At 48.0% G+C, this 20,557-nt stretch overlaps 1 protein-coding gene across 14 annotated transcripts in view; it reads right to left on the bottom strand.

Annotated features, from left to right (window-relative positions):
- The window catches only part of CHTF18 (chromosome transmission fidelity factor 18), a 53,198-nt gene that overhangs the window by 20,275 nt on the left and 12,366 nt on the right, over window positions 1-20,557 (bottom strand). For 12 of the 14 annotated variants that reach the window (XR_011601090.1, XR_011601091.1, XM_070955282.1 and 9 more), the window contains 7 exons: window positions 16,189-16,401; window positions 15,274-15,371; window positions 14,136-14,259; window positions 10,111-10,247; window positions 2,518-2,611; window positions 1,530-1,628; window positions 991-1,121 (listed from right to left, as the gene is read on the bottom strand). Coding sequence is in view for 12 of the 14 variants with exons in the window: in XM_070955282.1 (XP_070811383.1) it covers window positions 991-1,121; window positions 1,530-1,628; window positions 2,518-2,611; window positions 10,111-10,247; window positions 14,136-14,259; window positions 15,274-15,371; window positions 16,189-16,401 (896 nt within the window). In the remaining 2 variants the exon portion in view is untranslated. The remainder of the gene's footprint in view (window positions 1-990; window positions 1,122-1,529; window positions 1,629-2,517; window positions 2,612-10,110; window positions 10,248-14,135; window positions 14,260-15,273; window positions 15,372-16,188; window positions 16,402-20,557) is intronic. The other 2 variants (XM_070955288.1, XM_070955289.1) reach the window with 1 other exon arrangement.

Raw genomic sequence — 20,557 nt, 5'->3', positions numbered from 1 at the left:
TTAAGTTAAGGAACAGTCCATCTCTTAAATAATGAATTGAATGCTTTACCTTAGTAAAGTGGGGAAACTGGAAGAGAAACCCCAAAGCCCGTCCTCTGGATAATAAATGTTTGAATACAGAATTATCTGCTCCCCAAGCCTGGTAGCTGTGGCATGTTAATGTCTGGCACCTCAATGGAAAAGTGCCCTCACACTGCACACAGAAGAAAGAACAGGGTTGTCTTGGCTTGAAGGGTGCAGACCCAATTATCCGGTGACAGAATAAGCAACTTCCTTAATCATTTGTGACTCATTTAAAGCCAAGTTGTATCTAGCTTTCTTCAAATATCATAATGAAGTGCATTCAATGTAATGATGTATATTTTGCTATTTTCCCTGCCAAAACGAAGTATTTAAAGGGCCTAAAGTCTCTCTGCACAAATGAGGATATCTGATAAATTCCTGTGCAATTTAATGTATTGCAGCATGCAAGCAGTTATCCCGTGCCATGCTGATTTAGGCACTTTTGTTTTAAAACTTCTGAGTTCTGTATTGGACAGCTCTGGATACAAACTTGAAAAATTTCAGCAAAACCTGTTCCGTGGGCTTCAGAAACAATGATTAAGAAAGAATTTCAAAGTATTAAAAATTAAATGATGTTTCAGAGAATCAAGATTAAAAAAGCCAGTTTTGCAAATACAGCCAACTAAAAACTGGAGGCATGACTGGGTTTGCTTTGATCCATATGGATAATAAAATGCTACTCTTTCTGATGGTGGTTCTTTTTTGTTCCCTGGCAGTAAAGGATGATTTATATTGTGCATCTTCCACACTTACTCCAATTACCACCCTGGCAAGGTAGGTTGAGCTGGAAAAGCACACCTGGCTCAGGGCCACTTCATTGAGGTTGTAGGGCTAAAGAGGGTCAAACTTCTTAACCAGCACACAATGGTTGCAAGTGGTCTCCTCCTGTCTTAGGCTGAGTGAGACACAAGAGCAATTCTTTCTCACCTCCGCACTTTGGGCAGCTGGAAGATCTCCTGCCAGATGGAAAACAGCCCTTTGTTCTGGTCCTTTAAGCCAACCGTTGCAGTCTGAACTGTCCTCACATTCAGCTCTTTCTTTCCTTGGCTATACAGGAACTTGAATAAGAGGAGACTGGGTCACATGGGGTGGAGTGGAGAAGGGAAGGAAAGTGTCAGATTCTGATCATGACCAGCTTAGCTCAGGAAGAATCTGAGCGAGCAGAAGACGCCAAGTTCATCTGTCTGAGAATCTTTCACCAAATGGGCAAACTTCTCCTCCTCATGGATATGCAGCAAAGTTTGAGTTCTGCGTCTGTCTTTTAGAGCTGCCTATCTCGTTCTCAAGCAGCACATTTTTTATAATGACCCAACAGTATCACAATAATGAAGTGTTTATGCATAACCTTTTAAATATGAAGGTATGAACATGGTGATCAAATAATAATAGAACATTTGTATGGCATTAATCCCTGCTTTCAATTTACAAGATGGGGAAAAACGGGATCTGCCAACCATGCAACTAACCTGCAGAGTGTTAATACAAGAGCGAATGTCATTGTCGGTCTTCTCACACAATGTTGTGAGTGTCCCAATATCAGCTTTCATGCCCTGTAGGACAGCAATCTGAAATGCATAAGGATGGGCATTATACTGCTGCAAAGATGGCCTTGCATACACAAAATGTATTAGCAACATTGTTCTATTACAGTAATTAGCATAAGAATAAGTAATTAGCAAAATCCTGACTATTGCTTAGAGCAAAAAACCTTTGGACCAGTATTGTTTTATCTAGCTTTTGAACATTAAGAATGACAGGTAAGTCAATCTTCTAAGATGGAGAGCCATCAATGAGACCTCCCTTCTGACATCACCGGCCACAGAAGGATCAAAGGATCTTCCTTCCATAGGATTAAACAAGCAGGTAGGAACCAGATACATTCTGCAACTTGCAGAGACTAGGAAGTTTGCAGGCTAAAATGGAGAATAGTTTAACCAATTATTCCCACACTTTTCTGTACTGATAGTCCCAGACTTACAGCCATTCATTCAGTGACTCTTTAAAGTTGCAATGGCACTGAAAAAAGTGACTTATGACCATTTTTCACGCTTACGACTGTTGCAGCATCCCCACTGTCACATGATCAAAATTTGGATGCTTCACAACTGGTTCATATTTATGCATCATCCCAGAGTCATGTGATGGCTTTTTGTGACTTGACAAACAAGGTCAGTAGGGAAGCCAGATTCACTAAACGATGTTACTAATCTAACATTTGCAATGATTCACTTAACTGTGGCAAGAGAGGTTAAAAAAATGGAGCAAAACTCACTTAAGAACAACCTCATTTAGCAACAGAAATGTTGGGCTCAATTGTGGTCGGAGACTACCGGTACTGTCCTGGACAAAGGCCAAGCAGGTCTATCTTTTGATGCTTACTGATACAATATTCTTACTGCAGAGAAAATGATCACAAAAAAGGAAATAAAAAACCATGGGGTTGGGTGTGCTTGCCTCATGCAGCCTCTGGACCAGCCTAGATTGCAAAGTTGAAGGAAAGTGGAGAAGGAAAGCCTGCTGCTTCAAAAGCCGCAAAGCAGGAACGTATCTGGAAAACAGAAAGAAAAAATATCCACAAAGATGGAAAGATATGAAAATATCCAGAACAGAGGAATGGCTGATGACAATAACAGTATTTGAACAAATGGTAAAAACGACTTTAAATGTCTTAAGGAAAAGGCATTTGTGACTAGAAACTCCCTTATGGCCTTTTTGCGGAAAATGGAAAAAAATGAACTGGTTATTTATAGATTTGATGATTAGAAAGGATAAAATATGGGAAGAAGGGAATCACAATGTAATGTTAAAGAGGAAGAACAGATGATAAATTTATCTGTTGTAAAGAGAATTGGAAGCTGTTTATTCTTTTTTTTCTTTATTCATCACTTTTCTTTCTCTTTTTTATTTTTCTTAACATTGTATTGTTTTTACCATGGCACAAAATTAATCAATAAAATGTGATAATCATAATCATAATAAAAAAAATAGAGCAGAAAAATTCAAATTGGTGTAACTGCAGATGTGAGGATGTTGACCTGGGATCTGGGAGAAACAAGCAGCAGGCTACTCAGTGTGAAGTTGATGGGATGATCTAGGGCCAATTTTCTCTCAGCCCATCCTAATTCAAAGAGATGTTATGGGAACAAAACGAACGTTGTCTTACCTGAACGTTCCTTCTCTGCGCGCTGATGGAGAATCCAAATAATGGGTAGTTTCCTCAGCTTCATTGCTGGACTGGGTGACTGTTTCTTTAAGAAACATCCTTGGCCACTCCTCCTTTGCCTGGCTAATCCCCAGTTCATTCGCAAAGTCAACAGAGGATGGTATAGTCCTGAAACAATAGAAGGAAAAGGAAAACAAGGCAGTCCTGGCCGTAAGCAGCCCCGGGATGGGTTGGATTCTCCATCAGCGCGCAGAGAAGGAACGTTCAGGTAAGACAACGTTCGTTCTCCAGCGCGCTGCCTGGAGAATCCAAATAATGGGATATACCCAAGCTAGTTAGAAGAAGGGTGGGAGGCTGCGTCACCCCGGGGAGGAACAGCCAGGACAGACTGCAGTACTCGACGTCCAAAAGAAGCTTCAGCCGAAGCAAAGGAGTCAATTTTGTAATGTCTAACAAAAGGAGTCAAGGTAGTCCACGTGGCAGCCCTACAGACGTCAAGGATGGAAGCCTGGGTAGCCCAAGCCGCTGAGGTGGCTGCGCTCCTAGTGGAGTGTGGAAGTATCTTCCCTGGAAGAGGAGTCCGTCTGGTGCGATACGCCATGACGATGCAGGCCCTGATCCAACGGCCTATCGTGGATGAGGAAACCTTCATGCCCAAGGTAGAAGGATTGAAGGACAGGAACAAGGCTTCGGATTTACGGAAGGCCGCAGTCCGTTTGATATAGCGGCGGAGAGCCCGTTTAACGTCCAGGGTATGCCATTGTTGTTCAAGATGATGGCTAGGAGCCGGACAAAAATCAGGCAGAATTAACTCCTGGGCACGGTGGTATATAGAATTTATCTTCGGCAGGAAGGAAGGATCTGTACGAAGAACCACCTTGTTGGGATGAAACACGCAAAGGTCAGGCCGTACCGAAAGCGCCGCCAACTCAGACACTCGTCTAGCCGAAGTAATCGCCACTAAGAAAGCAACCTTAAGAGTTAGATGTCGTAGAGATATAGAAGCCAAGGGCTCAAAAGGAGGTGACATGAGAGCCGATAGAACCAGTGGCAAGTCCCAAGTTGGGTATCTGTGAATAGTAGGAGGGCGGAGATTGGATGCGCCCCATAAAAATGTCCGTATACTGGAATTCTGGGTCAAAGGTCGATCGTTCCCAGATGACAGAACCGTGCTAAGGGCGGCCACTTGTCGCCTCAGGGTGTTAGGAGCAAGGCCACGGTCTAAGCCGTCCTGTAGAAAAACAAGCACGTCAGAAGGAGAAGCAGTAGTAGGGTCCTGATGAGACTTGGAACACCAAGTGCAAAAGGCACGCCAGGTGACGTCGTATATACGGTTAGTGGATGCACGTCTGGCAGACTGCATGGTGTGGATCACACAGGCCGGAATGTTGTCCTTCCTCAATCTGATCCTCTCAAACGCCAGACGGTCAACTGCAACCATTGAGGATCTGGGTGCAGTACGACCCCCTGGCTGAGAGATATCCGGTCGTTGGGAATGTGCCAAGGACGTTCCACCGAGAGGTTCCGAAGGTCCGCGTACCAAGGACGACACGGCCAATTGGGGGCGACCAAGATGAGGTCCGCTTTCTCCTCCAACAACTTGCGAATCACTCGGGGAATGAGAGGCAGCGGGGGAAAGGCGTAGAGAAGGCCTTGTGGCCATCTGCTCCGAAGAGCGTCGCACCCTTCTGCTCCTGGACAGGGGAACCGGGAGAAGAACCGGGGAAGATGAGTGTTCAGCTGGGTTGCGAACAAGTCGACCGTTGGAAGGCCGAACCGCTTCGACAGCTCCCCGAACAGAGCCGGAGCTAGATGCCACTCCGCCTGATCTATTGGAGTCCGGCTGAGCCAATCTGCCGTGATGTTTTCGACCCCGGAGATGTGTTCGGCTGTTAATGAGAGAACGTTCTTTTCTGCCCAAAGTAGCATCCTCCTCGCCTCCTCCATCAGTTGTCTGGAACGAGTTCCCCCCTCTCTGTTGATGTGGGCTTTCGTTGTTGTATTGTCCGTTAGGACTAGAACATGATGCCCTCTCACAGATGTTTTGAAATGACGGAGAGCGAGGTGGACTGCTCGTAGTTCCAGCCAATTTATGTCGTGCCGTAGGTCCCGATTGGACCAGCGGCCCTGGACAACTGACGATTGCAGATGGGCGCCCCAGCCGAATTGACTTGCATCCGTCGTCAGGGTTAAGCGACTGGGTTCCAGAAAGAAGGAGCCCTTCCGTATTGACGGGGAGATCCACCACTTCAGAGACAGCCGTACCATAACTGGTAGGACAACGGTGATGTTTGAACAGGCCCGGTGAGATCTCTGATAGGGCAGGAGGAACCATTGGAGGGGGCGAGTGTGTAGACGAGCCCACGGGACAATGGAGATGCATGAAATTAACTTGCCGAGCAATTGGGACAAGGTGATTAGGGGCACGGACCTGCAGGAAAGAACCTTGGTCACGGATGACTGAATGCTGAGAATCCTGTCGGGGGATAGGAAAACCCGGCAGCTGATGGAGTCTATGAGAGCACCCAGATGAAGGATGCGAGTGGTAGGTGAGATTTGACTTTTGTTGAGGTTCAGGGAGAACCCGTGTTGTCGCAGGACACGAGAAACGACCTTCAGATCGAGGACAGCCTGATGACGAGAGGCAGAAAGGATAATGATGTCGTCTAGGTAGCACATAATCCTGATGGGGACTTGTCGCAGAGATGCAGCTAATGTAGCTAGCAGTTTCGTGAAGGTCCGAGGGGCGGACGAGAGGCCGAACGGCATGGCCCGATACTGGAAGTGCCTGTTGGCATAGGCAAATCGAAGAAACCGTCGATGACAGGGACGGATCGGGACATGCAAGTAAGCCTCCTTGAGATCGATTGATGTCATAAAGTCGCCTCGTCGGACGCCCTGCAGGATCGATCTGAGCGAGTGCATCTTGAAATGGTGGTATTTGACGAACTTGTTCAATGCTTTTAGGTCCAAGATCCCTCTCCAGTCCCCGGAGGACTTGGGGACGAGAAACAGGCGCGAGTAGAACCCGGAGCCCCGTTGTTCTACTGGCACTGGTTCGATAGCGCAGATGTCGAGTAGGTGTTGAACTTCTGCGTCCATTAACGCCCTCTTTGCCGGATTGCTCGGAAGAGGGCACCGCAGGAAGCGGCTCGGAGGGCTGGAGAGGAAGTCCAAGGTGAGACCGAAGCGCACAGTCTGAAGGACCCAAGCATCCGTTGTGGAAGAGATCCATTGGGGCAAAAAATGGAGAAGACGACCACCGATAGGAAGCTCTGCGGAATAGTCACTTGCCCCTCCTGAAAGATCGGTTGGATGCTCCGCGGTACTGGCGTCTGGAGGAGGGTTGGCCTCTGCCTCGATCACGGAAGGCAGGCCGATCAAAGGCCCGATCTGCTCCGTAGGAGTAATGTTGTCTTGGAAAGTAGGACCCCCTGGGTCCGGAATCAGTCCGAAAAGGCTGACGCTGGCCATAAGGGGTAAACCGCCTATCGTGGCGCCTGTAGGAGGATGGCATGATTTTACGCTTATCCTTGTCCTCCACAAGGATAGGGTCTAAAGCGTCACCAAAGAGGAGGGACCCCTTGTAGGGAGCAGATGCCAGCTTCCACTTTGACTTGAGGTCCGCCTTCCAATGGCGGAGCCAAAGAAGACGCCGGGTGGTGACATTGGAAACAAGGGCCCGGGACGAAAATTTCGCTGCATTTAAAGAGGCGTCCGCACAGTACTCAGTGGCTGCAATGATTTTATTAATGTCGTGATGCAGCCTGCTGTCCTCGGGTGGGAGCCGCTCCTGTAATTGGCGCATCCAGATGAGCGATGCGCGGGCAAAGAAGGAAGTCGCAGTAGAAGACCTGATGGCCCAAGCAGCGGCTTGGTGTGTCTTACGGAGAGACAGCTCAGACTTCCTGTCCTCGGCCTTGAGGCCATCTAGGACGTCGTTAGATATCACCGAGGAAGACGTAAGGTGGGCCACAGGGGGGTCCACAGCAGGCAACTGGATCAGGTCCTGGAAGGAAGGATCAGAGCAATACAATCGTTTGTCAAGACCGGTGGGAGCCGAGATATAGGCCGGCTGAGACCAGGGCCTTTGAACCACATCAGTGAATAATTCCGGACATGGGATAAAATCCTGGTCCGGTTTCTGCAAGAGAAATAAGTCACCATGGGGATTGGGATCCGAGGTCTGAGATGATTGAGATGGAGCAATACCCATGTTAGTTGTAACCTTGGCCTTGTGGAGTAAGGACTTAAACATGGAAGGTCGGAAAAGTCCCGTAAAGGCAGGCCTTTCCGGAGTTAAATCCTCATCCTCGGATAATTCTCCTTCCTCGAGCTCCTCTTCCTCCCAAGGAGAGTCCTCCATGATAAGGGGATCCGGACGATAAGAATAGGCAAGTCGCGGATCATCACAGACATGAGCCAAGGGAGGTTGAGCCCGGGCCGGGACGTGAGGCACTTGGTGAGGATCAGAAGACAGGATGCGAGATACCGTCTGAGACACGAGATCCTGGATGTCCCTAGAAAGAGCAGGCTGGAGGCCCTCAGCTGTACGAAGACCGGCTGCAGTTGGCGTAAACGTAGCCTCTGGAGGGGTCCTATCCAGAGGTCGGGTAGCAGGTGCACTGGGTCCTGGGTCCACAGACGGAAAGGCCGCAGCTCTCAAAAGTTGAACATCAGAAGAGCCTTCTTGAGGCACAGGGAGTGACCTGGTTGGAGAAAGCTGGCGATGACAAGGTTGAGCCCTTTGTTGGGCAAGAAGATATTGCCTTTCAAAGGCCTTACGCTTCCTTTCCTCAGCTCTGTCAGTAGCGGAGGAGCGTTTAGAAGAATGAGGACTAGCAGACCTAGCCCTGACCTCACGAGTTTTAGGACCCTTGGAGGAGGTTTTAGCTCTCTTCCTGGTCTCAGGAGGACTGTAGGCCTGCTCACTCTCTGAAGACATGTCCGAATCCGCCATAACAACGACACAGACAAGGTAAGTAGCTGAAACAAGTGCAAAATAATTAATTAATCAATTTTATAATTTTTTTTATTATTATTGTTATTATTATTATTATTATTTGTCCTTATCATAAACAGAATATTTAGAGCGCTCCACTTCTCCTATTGTTCATTTCATTTACTTATTATTATTATTATTATTATTATTATTATTATTATTATTATTATTATTATTTATTTATTTATTTATTTACATAGCCAGGGACAAGCCAATCAGGAGGGAAGAGCAAGCTCTAGAAAGGAGCCAATCAATCATGGCAATCAGGTGTCACAACACCCCAAGCCTATTGGTCACAAGGGAACCCAGGGTTGCCTAGGATAAAAGTGGATGGAATGGTTTCAGCTCTGAATAGCAAACCATATTGGATAAGCCCATCTACGCCACCCCCTGTGGCAGAGTCGTCCCGCCCAGCAACAGCAATGGCGGGAAACTGCAGGGCTGACAATAAAAAAGGGGGGGGGCGCTAGGCTGAATCAAGCCCTCAAGCGCCTCAGCTCCCAAGCGCCAAAGGACAGCTGAGGGAAGCTGCTAGGTCCCCCGAAAACAGGCGTGCACGGCTTGCAGGGACATCTATCGCTGAAATCGCCAGGGGCCTGAGAAGTGCTGAGGCAGTTTAAAAATGGCGCGCGGCTTGAATTTTCGCCGCCAACGCCATAACGGTTGAGCGCCGAAGCCGTCAATCAAATCCAATGGCGCGCTCAGCTCAGCTTAGCCGCCGAGCGCTGCCAGCGGAAAACAGGGAATCGGCTTGCTCATTGAACTTAAGGAGCCAATCAAGGGGGTTTACGGGGCGATGCAGGGACCCCCGGCCGCCACAGAGATCGTTGGAGCGGTGTGGGAGGCGGGGGGGGGGGGGTCCGGCTATCCAGACCCCCACGCAGCTCCCCGGCGGCAGGCCAATCACTCGGAGTTGCCCTCAGGTAGAGCTCCGAGGAGTCTGTTACATAGAGAAATTAGCGGAGAGGAGTCCCCTGGATAGAACCCCAGGTTAACTCACCAGCCGCAGTAACAACAGGGCCGTTAGTTGTGACAGTGAATCCACACCGCTCTGAAGAAGTTATCAGAATAATTGTAGATGGAAAATCCAAATAATGAGGTATTTCACCAGCCAAATTGCTAGAGCCAAGGAAAAACCCAGTCTCTCACTTGACTGAGTGAATGAACTGGGGATTAGCCAGGCAAAGGAGGAGTGGCCAAGGATGTTTCTTAAAGAAACAGTCACCCAGTCCAGCAATGAAGCTGAGGAAACTACCCATTATTTGGATTCTCCAGGCAGCGCGCTGGAGAACGTGTGTTATTGGGAGCCTCCTGAGGAAATATTTTTTTATTTGAGTCCATTTCTGACTCTTAGTGACTGCCTGCACTAGTCCTTGCAGGTTTCTTTGGCAATGTTTTTCAGAAGTGACTTGCCACTGCCTCTTTCTTAGGGCTGAGAGAAAACAACTGACCCAAGTTTCCCTGCTGGCTTTGCACTCCAGGTGGGATTAGAACTCAGAGTCTCCCAGTTTCGAGTCTGCTGCCTTCACCAGGACACCAAACTGGCTCTCTAACCTAGAGGAAAATAGGGTACCAATACCGCAACAACCATCATCAGCACCACTTCCTCAGAATCACATCACTGAAAATGTTGCCCCAAGAACAAAGAAATTAGCAAGAAATCAGGGTGATTGGGCAATAGCAAGACCTCACATAAAATAAGGGAGGCGTTTGAAATAAAATGTTCAGACAGCTTTAATAAATGGGAGAATAATCCTATCATGGTTAATTAGCCTTAAAAGTCTGCCAAGAATTTGATGAAAATCCCACTGTGCTTTGCTTCTTTTTTCTTGCACCCAGTGTGGGCTGATGTGCATGCTCTCACGTATACTCAATCTCTTACTGGTCATTGCAAATGCAGATGACTGGCCGGAGCAGAAGCCCGCTTCGTCCTTTGCTTTTTGCCCCACTTGGTTGGTCTTCAGATTCTGCCATCCCAGGTTTCTGATTGATTATGCTTAACAGCACATTGATAGATGCCTGAAAAGACAAAAGAGTGAAAATAATTGCAAGCATAGCACATGGGGCCAGAAAACACTGAGAAGGGTCATCCTGAATCATTCTACTTGAACACTACATCATTAACCAGTCATATCTGTGGTAAATAAAGCCCCCCTCATTTGTGATCTGGTTCAGGAGGGGGGTGCGGACCTGGTAGGTATTACGAAGACCTGGTTGGGCCAGGAAGGAGGACCCCCTCATTGAGATATGCCCTCTGGGTTTCTATGCATTCCATCAACCGAAGTCCCAGGGGAGGAGCGGGGGGTGGCGGTTCTTGTAAAGGAAGGTCTCATTCCTAGGGAGGCCACTGTACCTCAGATAGCCGGATGTGAGTCCTTCCTTGTGAAGTGGGGACATGGGGGACAGATGGGCTTGCTGATTACATACCTGGCTCCCTGCCACGTATCGGCTGCCCTGCTCGAGCTACTCAACATGATTGCCGAGGTGGGGGTGGAGACCCCCAGGTTTATGGTCATGGGGGAATTTAATCTGCCATCCGTCGGCGTGACATCTGAGGTGGCCCGCGAGTTCATGGCTTCCATGACAGCCATGGACCTGACCCAACTAATTCATAGACCCACGCACACGGGAGGACACACTCTGGACTTGATTTTTGTCTCTGGGCAGTGGACGAATGATCTTGAGATAGGGGAGAGTGATTGAGCCCTTGTCATGGTCGGATCATTCCCTTCTTAGGCTTGACTTTCTAACCGCTACACCCCGCCGCAGGGAGGCGGAACAGACCAGATGGTTCCGCCCCAGGCGCCTGATGGATCCTGATAGGTTCCAGACGGAGCTTGGGCCACTTCCTGAGGCGCTAACTCATGGCTCAGCTGAAGAGTTGGTGGCCGCCTGGTATAGGGCGGCCGCTGACGCTTTGGACTGAGTCGTGCCTTTGCGGCCTCTGACCTGTCTGAGGAGCTGAGGGGGATGAAGCGCCAGAAAAGACGCCTAGAGAGCAGTTGGAGATCTAGTCGCTCCGAATCCGACCAAACACTGGTAAGATCTTATATTAAGACCTACCTAGTGGCGATAAAAGCGGCAAAATGCTATTATTTTGCCGCTCTTATCGCATCGGCAGATAACCGCCTGGCCGCCCTGTTTAGGGTGACCCGCTCCCTCCTCCACCTGGGAGCGCGGGAGGATCCCTTGCAGGGTCATGCTGAGGATTTTGTTCAGTATCTGCACGATAAAATCACTCAGATTCGGGAAGGCTTGGTCTCTGACTGGGTAGGTACAGGAGGGATGATGGGTGCCGGTCTTGAGAATGTCATTTGGGATGAGTTCGATCCTGTTGCTCCCGAGGAGGTGGACAGGATACTGGGGCGGCTGAACGCAACCACATGTTTACTGGACCCGTGTCCCTCCTGGTTGGTGCTGGCCTCCCAGGAGGTTACGCGAGGCTGGCTCCAGGGGATTATCAACGCTTCATTGAGGGAGGGTGTCTTGCCGTCCGCCTTGAAAGAGGCGGTGGTGAGGCCCCTCATGAAGCCTGCTCTGGACCTGGCTGTTTTGGCTAACTATCGTCCGGTCTCCAACCTTCCCTTCTTGGCGAAGGTTGTTGAGAGTGTGGTGGCGCGACAGCTTCCTGGGTACAGCACGGAAACGGAATTGGTCGTGTTGATGGATGATCTCTGGAGGGCTCGGGATAGGGGTTGCTCCTCTATCCTGGTCCTGTTAGATCTCTCAGCGGCTTTTGATACCATCGACCATGGTATCTTGCTGCACCGGTTGGAGGGGTTGGGAGTGGGGGGCACCGTTTTGCAGTGGTTCTCCTCCTATCTCTCTGACCGGTCGCAGTCGGTGTTGGCAGGGGGGCAGAGGTCGACCCCAAAGCGCCTCGTTTGTGGGGTGCCGCAAGGGTCAGTCCTCTCGCCCCTTCTGTTCAACATTTATGTGAACCTGCTGGGTGAGATCATCTGTGGCTTTGGGGTGGACTTCCATCAGTACGCTGATGATACGCAGCTGTACATCTCCACCCCAGGCCATCCCTACGATGCCCTTGAAGTGATATCCCGGTGCCTGGAGGCCATGCGGATCTGGATGGGAACAGGCTTCGACTCAACCCTTCCAAGACTGAGTGGCTGTGACTTCCAGCGACCCGATATAGCCAGCTGGTGCCAATGCTGGCTAATGGGGGCGAATCATTGGCCCCCACGGAGAGGGCTCGCAACTTGGGCATCCTCCTGGATACATGGCTGTCTTTGGAAGAGCATATGATGGCCGTGGCCAGGGGGCTTTTCATCAGGTCCGCCTGATTCGCCAGTTGCGGCCCTTTCTGGATCAGGACTCCTTACGCACAGTCACTCAGGCGCTCGTCACTTCCTGCCTGGACTACTGCAATGCTCTCTACATGGGGCTCCCCTTGAGGAGCACCCGGAGGCTCCAACTGGTGCAGAATGCGGCCGCGCGGGGAATTATGGGAGCAAGAGGGTGCTCCCATGTGATGCCCCTCCTGCGCGAGCTGCATTGGCTTCCAGTGGTCTTCCGGGTGCGCTTCAAGGTGTTGGTCACCACCTTTAAACGCTCCATGGCATCGGACCTGGGTATTTGCGAGACCAGTACGCTCCCACAGAGAGGGACTCCTCAGGGTGCCGTCAGCCAGGCAGTGTCGGCTGGCGACCCCCAGGGGGAGGGCTTTCTCTGTGGCAGCACCTGCCCTCTGGAACGATTTGCCCCCGGAGATACGAAGGATACCAGATCTCTGGGCCTTTCACCGTGCCCTAAAAACTTTTCTTTTCCATCAAGCAGGGCTGGCGTGAAACCCCACATCTCCCTTTTAGCTCTTTTTAGCTTTTTAAGTGTAAATTGGGTTTTAATTGGATTGTTTTAAATTGTGGGCCAAAGCTGTATAATTCTTTTAATTGATTTTAAATTTTGTATTGGTATGTTTTTTATCCTTGGCTGTGCACCGCCCTGAGTCCAATAGGAGAAAGGCAGCATATAAATTGAAAAAATAAATAAATAAATAATATCACAAGCAAGGAGGATGTAGACCTAAAGCTCCCCAGAGGATTTCCTACGCCACCGGACATGGAGACTAGTTCATCTGCCAGAGTTTCTACCCATAAAATCATAGGGTGAGAGGACCTTTAAGGTCTTCTAGTCCAATGCCTTGCCCAAGGCATACTATCTTGGATGAATGGTTGTCCAGTCTTTTCTTGAAGACCTTCAGTGATGGAGCACCCACAACTCCAGGAGGCAATCTTCTCCATAGACCAATTGTTCTCACTGTCAGGAAATTTCTCTTTAGTTCTAGGTTGGATCTCTCTTTAACCAGCTTCCACCTATTACTTCTTGTCCTGCCCTCAGGTACTTTAGAGAATAAGTCCTCCATGCAATTGCTCCTCAAGCACGGTAAAACAGTTATCATGTCACCCCTAATCCTTGACTAGACACATCTACTTCCCTCAGTCATCCATCATGTGGTTTAGCCTCCAGACCCCTAAACAAGTCAACTTTGTTGCTCTTCTCTGCAGTCCATCTAGGGTCTTAGCATTTGTTTTTTTATTGTGGTGACCAGAATTGGACAAAATTGTTAAAATATTTCTAAGAGACTGCAGAAAACATGCTTCACTGTTGCCTCTACTGTTCCTTTAACATATCTTAAAATGTTAATTTAAATTAAAATTATTTCAAAGGGACTCGAGAGAAAGTCAAGCTCTCTCACATCATTAGGGTTGACTCAGCCTTCTGCCCTTCCGAGGTTGGTAAAATGAGGACCCAGATTGTTGCAAGCAAGAGGCTGACTCTGTAAACCTCTAGAGAGCACTGTGAAGCGGTATATAAGTCTAAGTGCTATTGCTAAGTGCTATTAATTGCAGAATACAGAAGAACTGACTGATGAATCAGTTAAGATTCCCTTACCATTGGAGCACCGTCTATCTCATCAATGACCAAGCAGTTGGGCTTCTCATTGGCCCCCAGCACCGATTTCATCTGAGTGGCAGCCTCAATTTGTGTTTGGAAGATATCTGGGCTACGGTCGTCACTGAAATAAACATTCTGGGTTAAAGATAGTGAAGGAAGCTGCCACAACCTCAGGAAGAGGCCTCGTGTAGTGGTTGCCTCATGAAGAGCCAGGCTGGAGGCGCCTTGTCAGCAGCAGGAGTAAGAAGATGTTGAGCACAGGGCATGGAGTTCAGGGCAGCAAGCGCAGCTGTAGATGGGATGGCTACAGTTTTGCACCTCGTCCTGGGTCAGGGCAGCTGTGGCTTCCACTGCAGTGTTTGGGTGGGGCAGCTTTTCCCTTCTGTTATGTGAAAATCTTTCTAAGGGAAGTAATGCTGTGTTCCCTACTCTTCGGGTCTATGTCAGCCGGATCTCCAGAGTCCAGTTTGCAGCTTGCTTGCCCTCAGCTGCCATAGAAATGGGGAGGAGGGTTTTTTTGGCATTTGGGGTGGGGGAAGTGAGCTGGTGTGAAGTGTTCCTGTGAGAATTGGAAGGGAGGTTTGCACCCATCAACTGAGTGGAGTTCTTTGGGCTTTTCCAAGGCCAGCCATCCTGGGCCTCTGGAGGCACACAGCATCATCTGAAGAGATTTTCCCATAACATCATATTGGATGCTGATTGGTCTTTCTGGGCTGGACCCTGGAGGGAGGGGTTTGGGGTGACTTTCAATATGTAACTTTCAAGCAGATTTTCCCCAGATCTTGCCTTAATTTTGCTGCTCTCAGTTCACTGTTAGTAAAAGTACCCTTTCTCTTAATCCATGGTTTTCTTTCTTAGGATTTGAATGGAGGCAGACCTGACAGGCTCTATTTATCAACCTCAAAAGAGGAGAGTAGGTGCTCACATGGACACCTGGCAGACCTGAGGGAAGGCAATGCCTGTGCGCAGTCAAATCAGATATCAACACATCACAGAAAAGAAACAGAAGCCTGGGTTTCACTTGAGCTGTGTTTAGATTCATTTATATATTAAGCGTGTTCCACCTCTCACCACTTTCTTGTCCAGCGGTTCTATCTGACTTCCTTAACGCTGAAAAAAGGGAACTACGACTTACCTGGCATTCATTTCCACCACATTATATCCAGCATGCTTTGCAATGACGTGAGCCAGAGTAGTCTTCCCCAAGCCAGGTGGTCCACAAAGGAGAGCAATCTACAGGCAGAACAAGTGATTTAGAGTCATTTTAAAGGGCCTCCGAAACTCATTGCTGCTTGGTATGGTATAAAAAAATCAATAGTACGGAGGGGAAAGGGTTGAATAAAGAAGACTTTATAGCCGTCTATGCCCAGGGGCATTACTCATATAGAGACAGAAGGCGGGAGACGCATAAATACATCTGCAACAGGTGTGAATGTTGATATCATGTGCCCTAAACTGTCAGCTATCAATTTTTAGGGGGAAAGGTTTGTGGAACAATTTAAAATTTCCAAAAGAACAAATGGGTTGGCAGGAGGCAAAAAAGCAAAAAGTGGTGAGATGACAATGGAGAAGAATCTTTCATTTTATGTCAAAGTAGAGAATAAAAGAAAGCAGCATCCACCTCAATGGTGAGTTTCTCCTGGTTCGGTCCGGTTCTATAGAACCAGTAGTAAAATTGGCGGGAGGCTCCACCCACCCACCACGATGTCATCATGGGTGATCTGCGCATGCGCAGAAGCTTCTGTGCATGAGCAGAAGCGCTCGCTCGCTCCTGTTGCAAACCGGTATTAAAGGTAAGTAGAGCAGCAGTAAAATGTGCCAATAAGACAACACTGGATATGCAAGCTTCCGTTTGATGCATATCTGAAAAAAACGCACTGGATCTGGAATTCAGATCTAACTTTTGATGTGAGTTCACCATTCCTTGGCAACTTTCAGCTTGCAAGACAGGAATTCTTATCCAGAATGGATAAGCTTAAAATGATCTGACTAACCTGAAGTACAAGGTTATGCTTTCAACTGAGTCTTTGCCAGTGACCAGCTTCCTCACCTTGAATTTTGGTCGATTGTGCTGGTCCAGTTCAGCCTCCAAGACCTCTTCTGTGACCTGTGCTTTGGTCTTCCACTTGGTTCCCTGGTCTCTGGAAGGCTTGAAAGGAAGATGGGTCCTGGAGTGCAGTGGGGTCTTCCTGCAGTGTTTCTCCTTTCCAAACACTAGCATATCCCACAGCTTCAGCCACTTCAGGAGGCACCGATTTGTGTACTGAAGTCAAAGGTGATGAAGGTGAAGTGGATGAAACTCCAGGGATACACAAATCACATTGTAAACCGGACCAAACTATTCAAGCAGGCGAACGTGACAGACCTTGTTTTGGTGGCTGCAAGTCGCCTGGAACCTTTTTACTCTTTCTACACTCAAAGGAAATTGGGGGGAAAAAATACATGGGACTCGTCCATCTTTCTGTCAGCAAGATAGTTTTCCAAAAACAGATCAGAAAGAGACCAATTCTGGCCTGTGAGATAAAAGGAGGATACCAACTAAGGTATTATGCTGCCTGCAGTATGCTTCTCAAAACAGATATACACATAACACAGAAACAGCCTGAAAGTCTACACGAATGCACATGCAGAAGACATTACTTGTTACCCAGAAAAAAAAACTAGAGCCTTCCAGTCATCATTGCTAGTGAAAGCCTTGGAAGGAAATGGCAGGCTAGGCATATCTCATTTAAATTTGATGTGTGATTCAAAATTGTCTGCTTTAACAACTAGAAAACAATCTGGTTCACCTGTGACATTGCAATCAGTAGTGTTTTCTTTGTTCTGGGAGCTCTGCAAAGCTCTGAAGAAACAATTTCCTATTGAAGCAAATGTAAATGTAGTCCATTTACATTTTTCTTTCGGTTCTGAATGTACATTATCTACATTAGTGATTCCCACTCTGGGAAATTTCAGCTCCCAGAATTCTCAACAGTGGCCATGCCGGCTACACTCACATTGTCTAAATGGAGAATGTTGGTCTAAATATTTAATAACTGCAAGAAACTTAAGTAGGAGGAAGAAAAATGGTGATGAGGAAACACCTCCTGTAATGAGTTCTCTTGGAGCGGCTACTTCTATTGCTTTATTTTACACTATTCCATTTTGCTTTTACTTTGCTCCAGTTTTTTAATCTTAATTTTTAAAATTCCTTACCACTTGCCAGAATCTTCTGCAGAGGTTGTATTCAGCTGGTTTGAACCGGTTCGGGTGAACAGGTAGCAATTTTTTAAAACTAGTTCGGAGAACTGGCAAATACCACCTCTGGCTGGCCCCTCCTCCACCTACCCCGCCCCACCCAGTCGCTCATATTGCCCGCCATTACTAGCCTGCCTTCTGCCGTAGCCCTGATCTCCCTGGCTGAGTGAGCCTGCAAGCAAGCCCCAGTCGAATCAACTCCTGGGCTGGCCTAGGCTGCCGCAAGCCCTGGTTGAGTACCGACTCCCAGGCTGGCCTAGGCTGCTGCCTCGGGGTTGACACGGTGAGACTCAGCCGCTTTTTGGACCTGGCTCTTATCATCCTTCCACCCACATGCTGACTACCCGCTCGCCTTCTGCTTCAAGTCAGAGGACACGCCAGTCCCTGGCTCAGGCCTTCCTTGGGGCCTCTGCCCGCATGCCACCTGCTCGCCCTCCACCTCTGGTCAGGGAATGCACCAGTTACTGGCTCTGGCCTTCCCCAGGGCCTCTGCCTGCATGCCGCCCGCTTGCCCTCTGCCTCGGATCAGGGGACACGCCAGTCCCTGGCTCTGTCCTTCCCTGGGCCTCCACCCGCATGCTGCCTGCTCACCCTCCACCTTGCTCACCTTCTGAAGGACCACCTGACACATGGCGAGGCTCAGCCACCTTTTGCGAGAAGCCTCCAGTACTTTTCGGTACGAGAAGCCTCCAGCTGTTGCTGCCAGCTCGGTTCTGGCTGGCAAACAGGTGGCGGCTAGAGGTTTCTTGCGCCAAGAGGCGGTGGCTGCAGGCTTCTTGCACCAAAAGAGGCGGTGGCTGCAGGCTTCTCGCGCTGAAAACTACCGGCTGAAAAAGAGGCCTGAAGTCCCATTGCCGCCACCCTGTTCTTCACACCGGCTGCACACACACACCCCATTGCCTGCCGGTGCTGCTCATGGCCAGACCCATGAGCAGGAGAACAGCCTGCTGCGGCAGAGGGACTTGCCCATGCACCGTCTCCTCACAGAAGGTCCTGGCACCATGAGGTGTGTGTTTGCTGTGTGTATGTTTGAGGCCGAGGAGGAGGAGAAAACTTGGCTTCCCTGCTTGGAAGGCAGCCACCGCAGTCTGTCCCTTTAAGGTACTTTGACATGGGGGGGGGGAGGGGGGACCATAAAGCTGCCTTCCGAGCAGCTCTGCTGCGAAGGGAGGCAGAAACGTTTGGCCTTGGCTTCTCCTCCTTCTTGGGCATACACACAGGGCAAACTCGCACACATCTCATGGTGCCAGAACCTTCTGCGAGGAGACAGCATGTGTGCGAGTCCCTCTGGTGCCGTGAGATGTGTGCCTGTTTGCTCTGTGTGTATGAGGGTGAGAAGGAGGAGAGAAGCAGTCAGGTTGAATGGTGTTTCTCTCTGCTGCTGCACTTTCCGGATGGTACTTACAGTGCGGCGGCATTGAACCTGGCTGCTTCTCTCCTCGTCGGCCTCAAACACACACACAGAGCAAACACATACACATGTCCGGAGGGACTCGCCCACACACCGTCTCCTCGCAGAAGGCCCCGGCACCATGAGATATGTGCAAGTTTGCTCTGTTCTGCCACTCAATGACACTTCTTTGTGCTTGCTGGCTTAAGATCGCTACCCCCATAACCATCACTGCTCTGCTCCAACCTTCCCTATAGCCCATCAGTCTTATGTGCTAAACTGTCAACATATATGCTTGGGATCCTCTCCAAAAGGCACCACCTGCACCAATAGCCACTTTTATATTCTCTCTGCTGCTTCTGCCTCGTTTTGTCGGAACAGCCTTTCTTTACTCAGGTTCTCCACACTTTTTACCTGTCCAACTTCATTTTCTTCCCTCGCTATTTCTGCATTTTCTTAAAAACAAATAATGGACTACTCTGCTAATTCTTGCCTTTCAGACCCTGCCAGGTTTCTGCTTACTTTGCAACCTTTCCGCTTTTCTTACCAAAGCTTTTGAATTAGATGCGTCCCCTTTAAGACAACCCAAGCTCCACTGCTGGCTTCCTCTCATAGTTTTTAAAATCATCATTCCAATGATCTAGCTTCCTTTCAAAGATAAAAGCTGCGGGGGCTGTTGGGAAGTGTAGTTCTGATTCTGAGCCGAAGGTAGTAAATTGTACAGATAAAGTTTCATCTCTGTGTTTTGGTTTTCATGTGTTTTATTAATCCACATTTGGGATTTTGCTTAGTTACTAAATATACTGCTTGAGAGCATAAACCAGCGCTTTCCATTTTGTTGTTTTCCCATTTCTTGACCTACAGAATTAAATCCTGTTTACACATCTTTCACTTATTCTGCTAGTTGATATTAAAACCATACTTGTCGCACTCGATACAAATAGGAAATATACCATCCCGATTTTTTTTAGGATTTAAGAGATTAGATTTGGAATATAAACAAACATCTACAGAAATTAAACAGCAAACCTATATCCTTACAGTAATTGAAAGTAAATGCTGTGGAAAATTGTCAAATTTCTGAGTAAATCTCAATCAAAGGAAGCAAGGAATAAATTTGCAACCCCATATATTAGAGAAGGAAATGTACTAAAACGAATGCCAGAGCAGGTGGCCATTTAAATCAGGCTTCTTGATAAACACTGCAACTACCTGCGTACATTTTTACATTGTTTTCCTAGGCTATTGGGGAATTGTATTCATGGAAGAAGAGAGCTATATTTTATGTTGGAAGCAGTCTTCTCAGCAATTCTCTTATTTAGAGAGGAGCTGAGCATTTTTATTCTGCCAACCCTCTCAGTTGCCTGCATGGGTTTCCATGTAATTCCTAATCTTAAAAAAAAAAGCTGGTACTTAAACATAGACTGAGTTGAAATAAACTGATTCTCTATACAATGCATAAGAAAACATTTTACTTTAGAATGAACACGGGGATATATTTATGTAGGAGTGACTAGTAACATATAGTGCATGTTGTGATTATGACTATGCATGAAGAAAAAAAGCATTATCTGTAAATGCTCATAGGAGAGATTTGGTGTGTTGGATCCTATTTCAAATAAAAAGCATATTGTACAATTTGTTTCAGAAATGTCACTGGAATAATCTGAATTCTTTATCCTAGCCCCAAATCTCATAATCAAAAGCATTCTATTATAAAGTCACTTTAATTGATAATTTCCTTTTTGAGTACTTTCATTTTATTCCAAACTTCAGTTCTAGCATTATTTCC

Source organism: Pituophis catenifer, unplaced genomic scaffold (assembly GCF_029215685.1).
Source record: "Pituophis catenifer annectens isolate HBS135680 unplaced genomic scaffold, rPitCat1.0.hap2 SCAF_16, whole genome shotgun sequence".
Taxonomy (NCBI): Eukaryota; Metazoa; Chordata; class Lepidosauria; order Squamata; family Colubridae; genus Pituophis; species Pituophis catenifer.
This window is presented reverse-complemented; position numbering and strand designations above follow the sequence as displayed.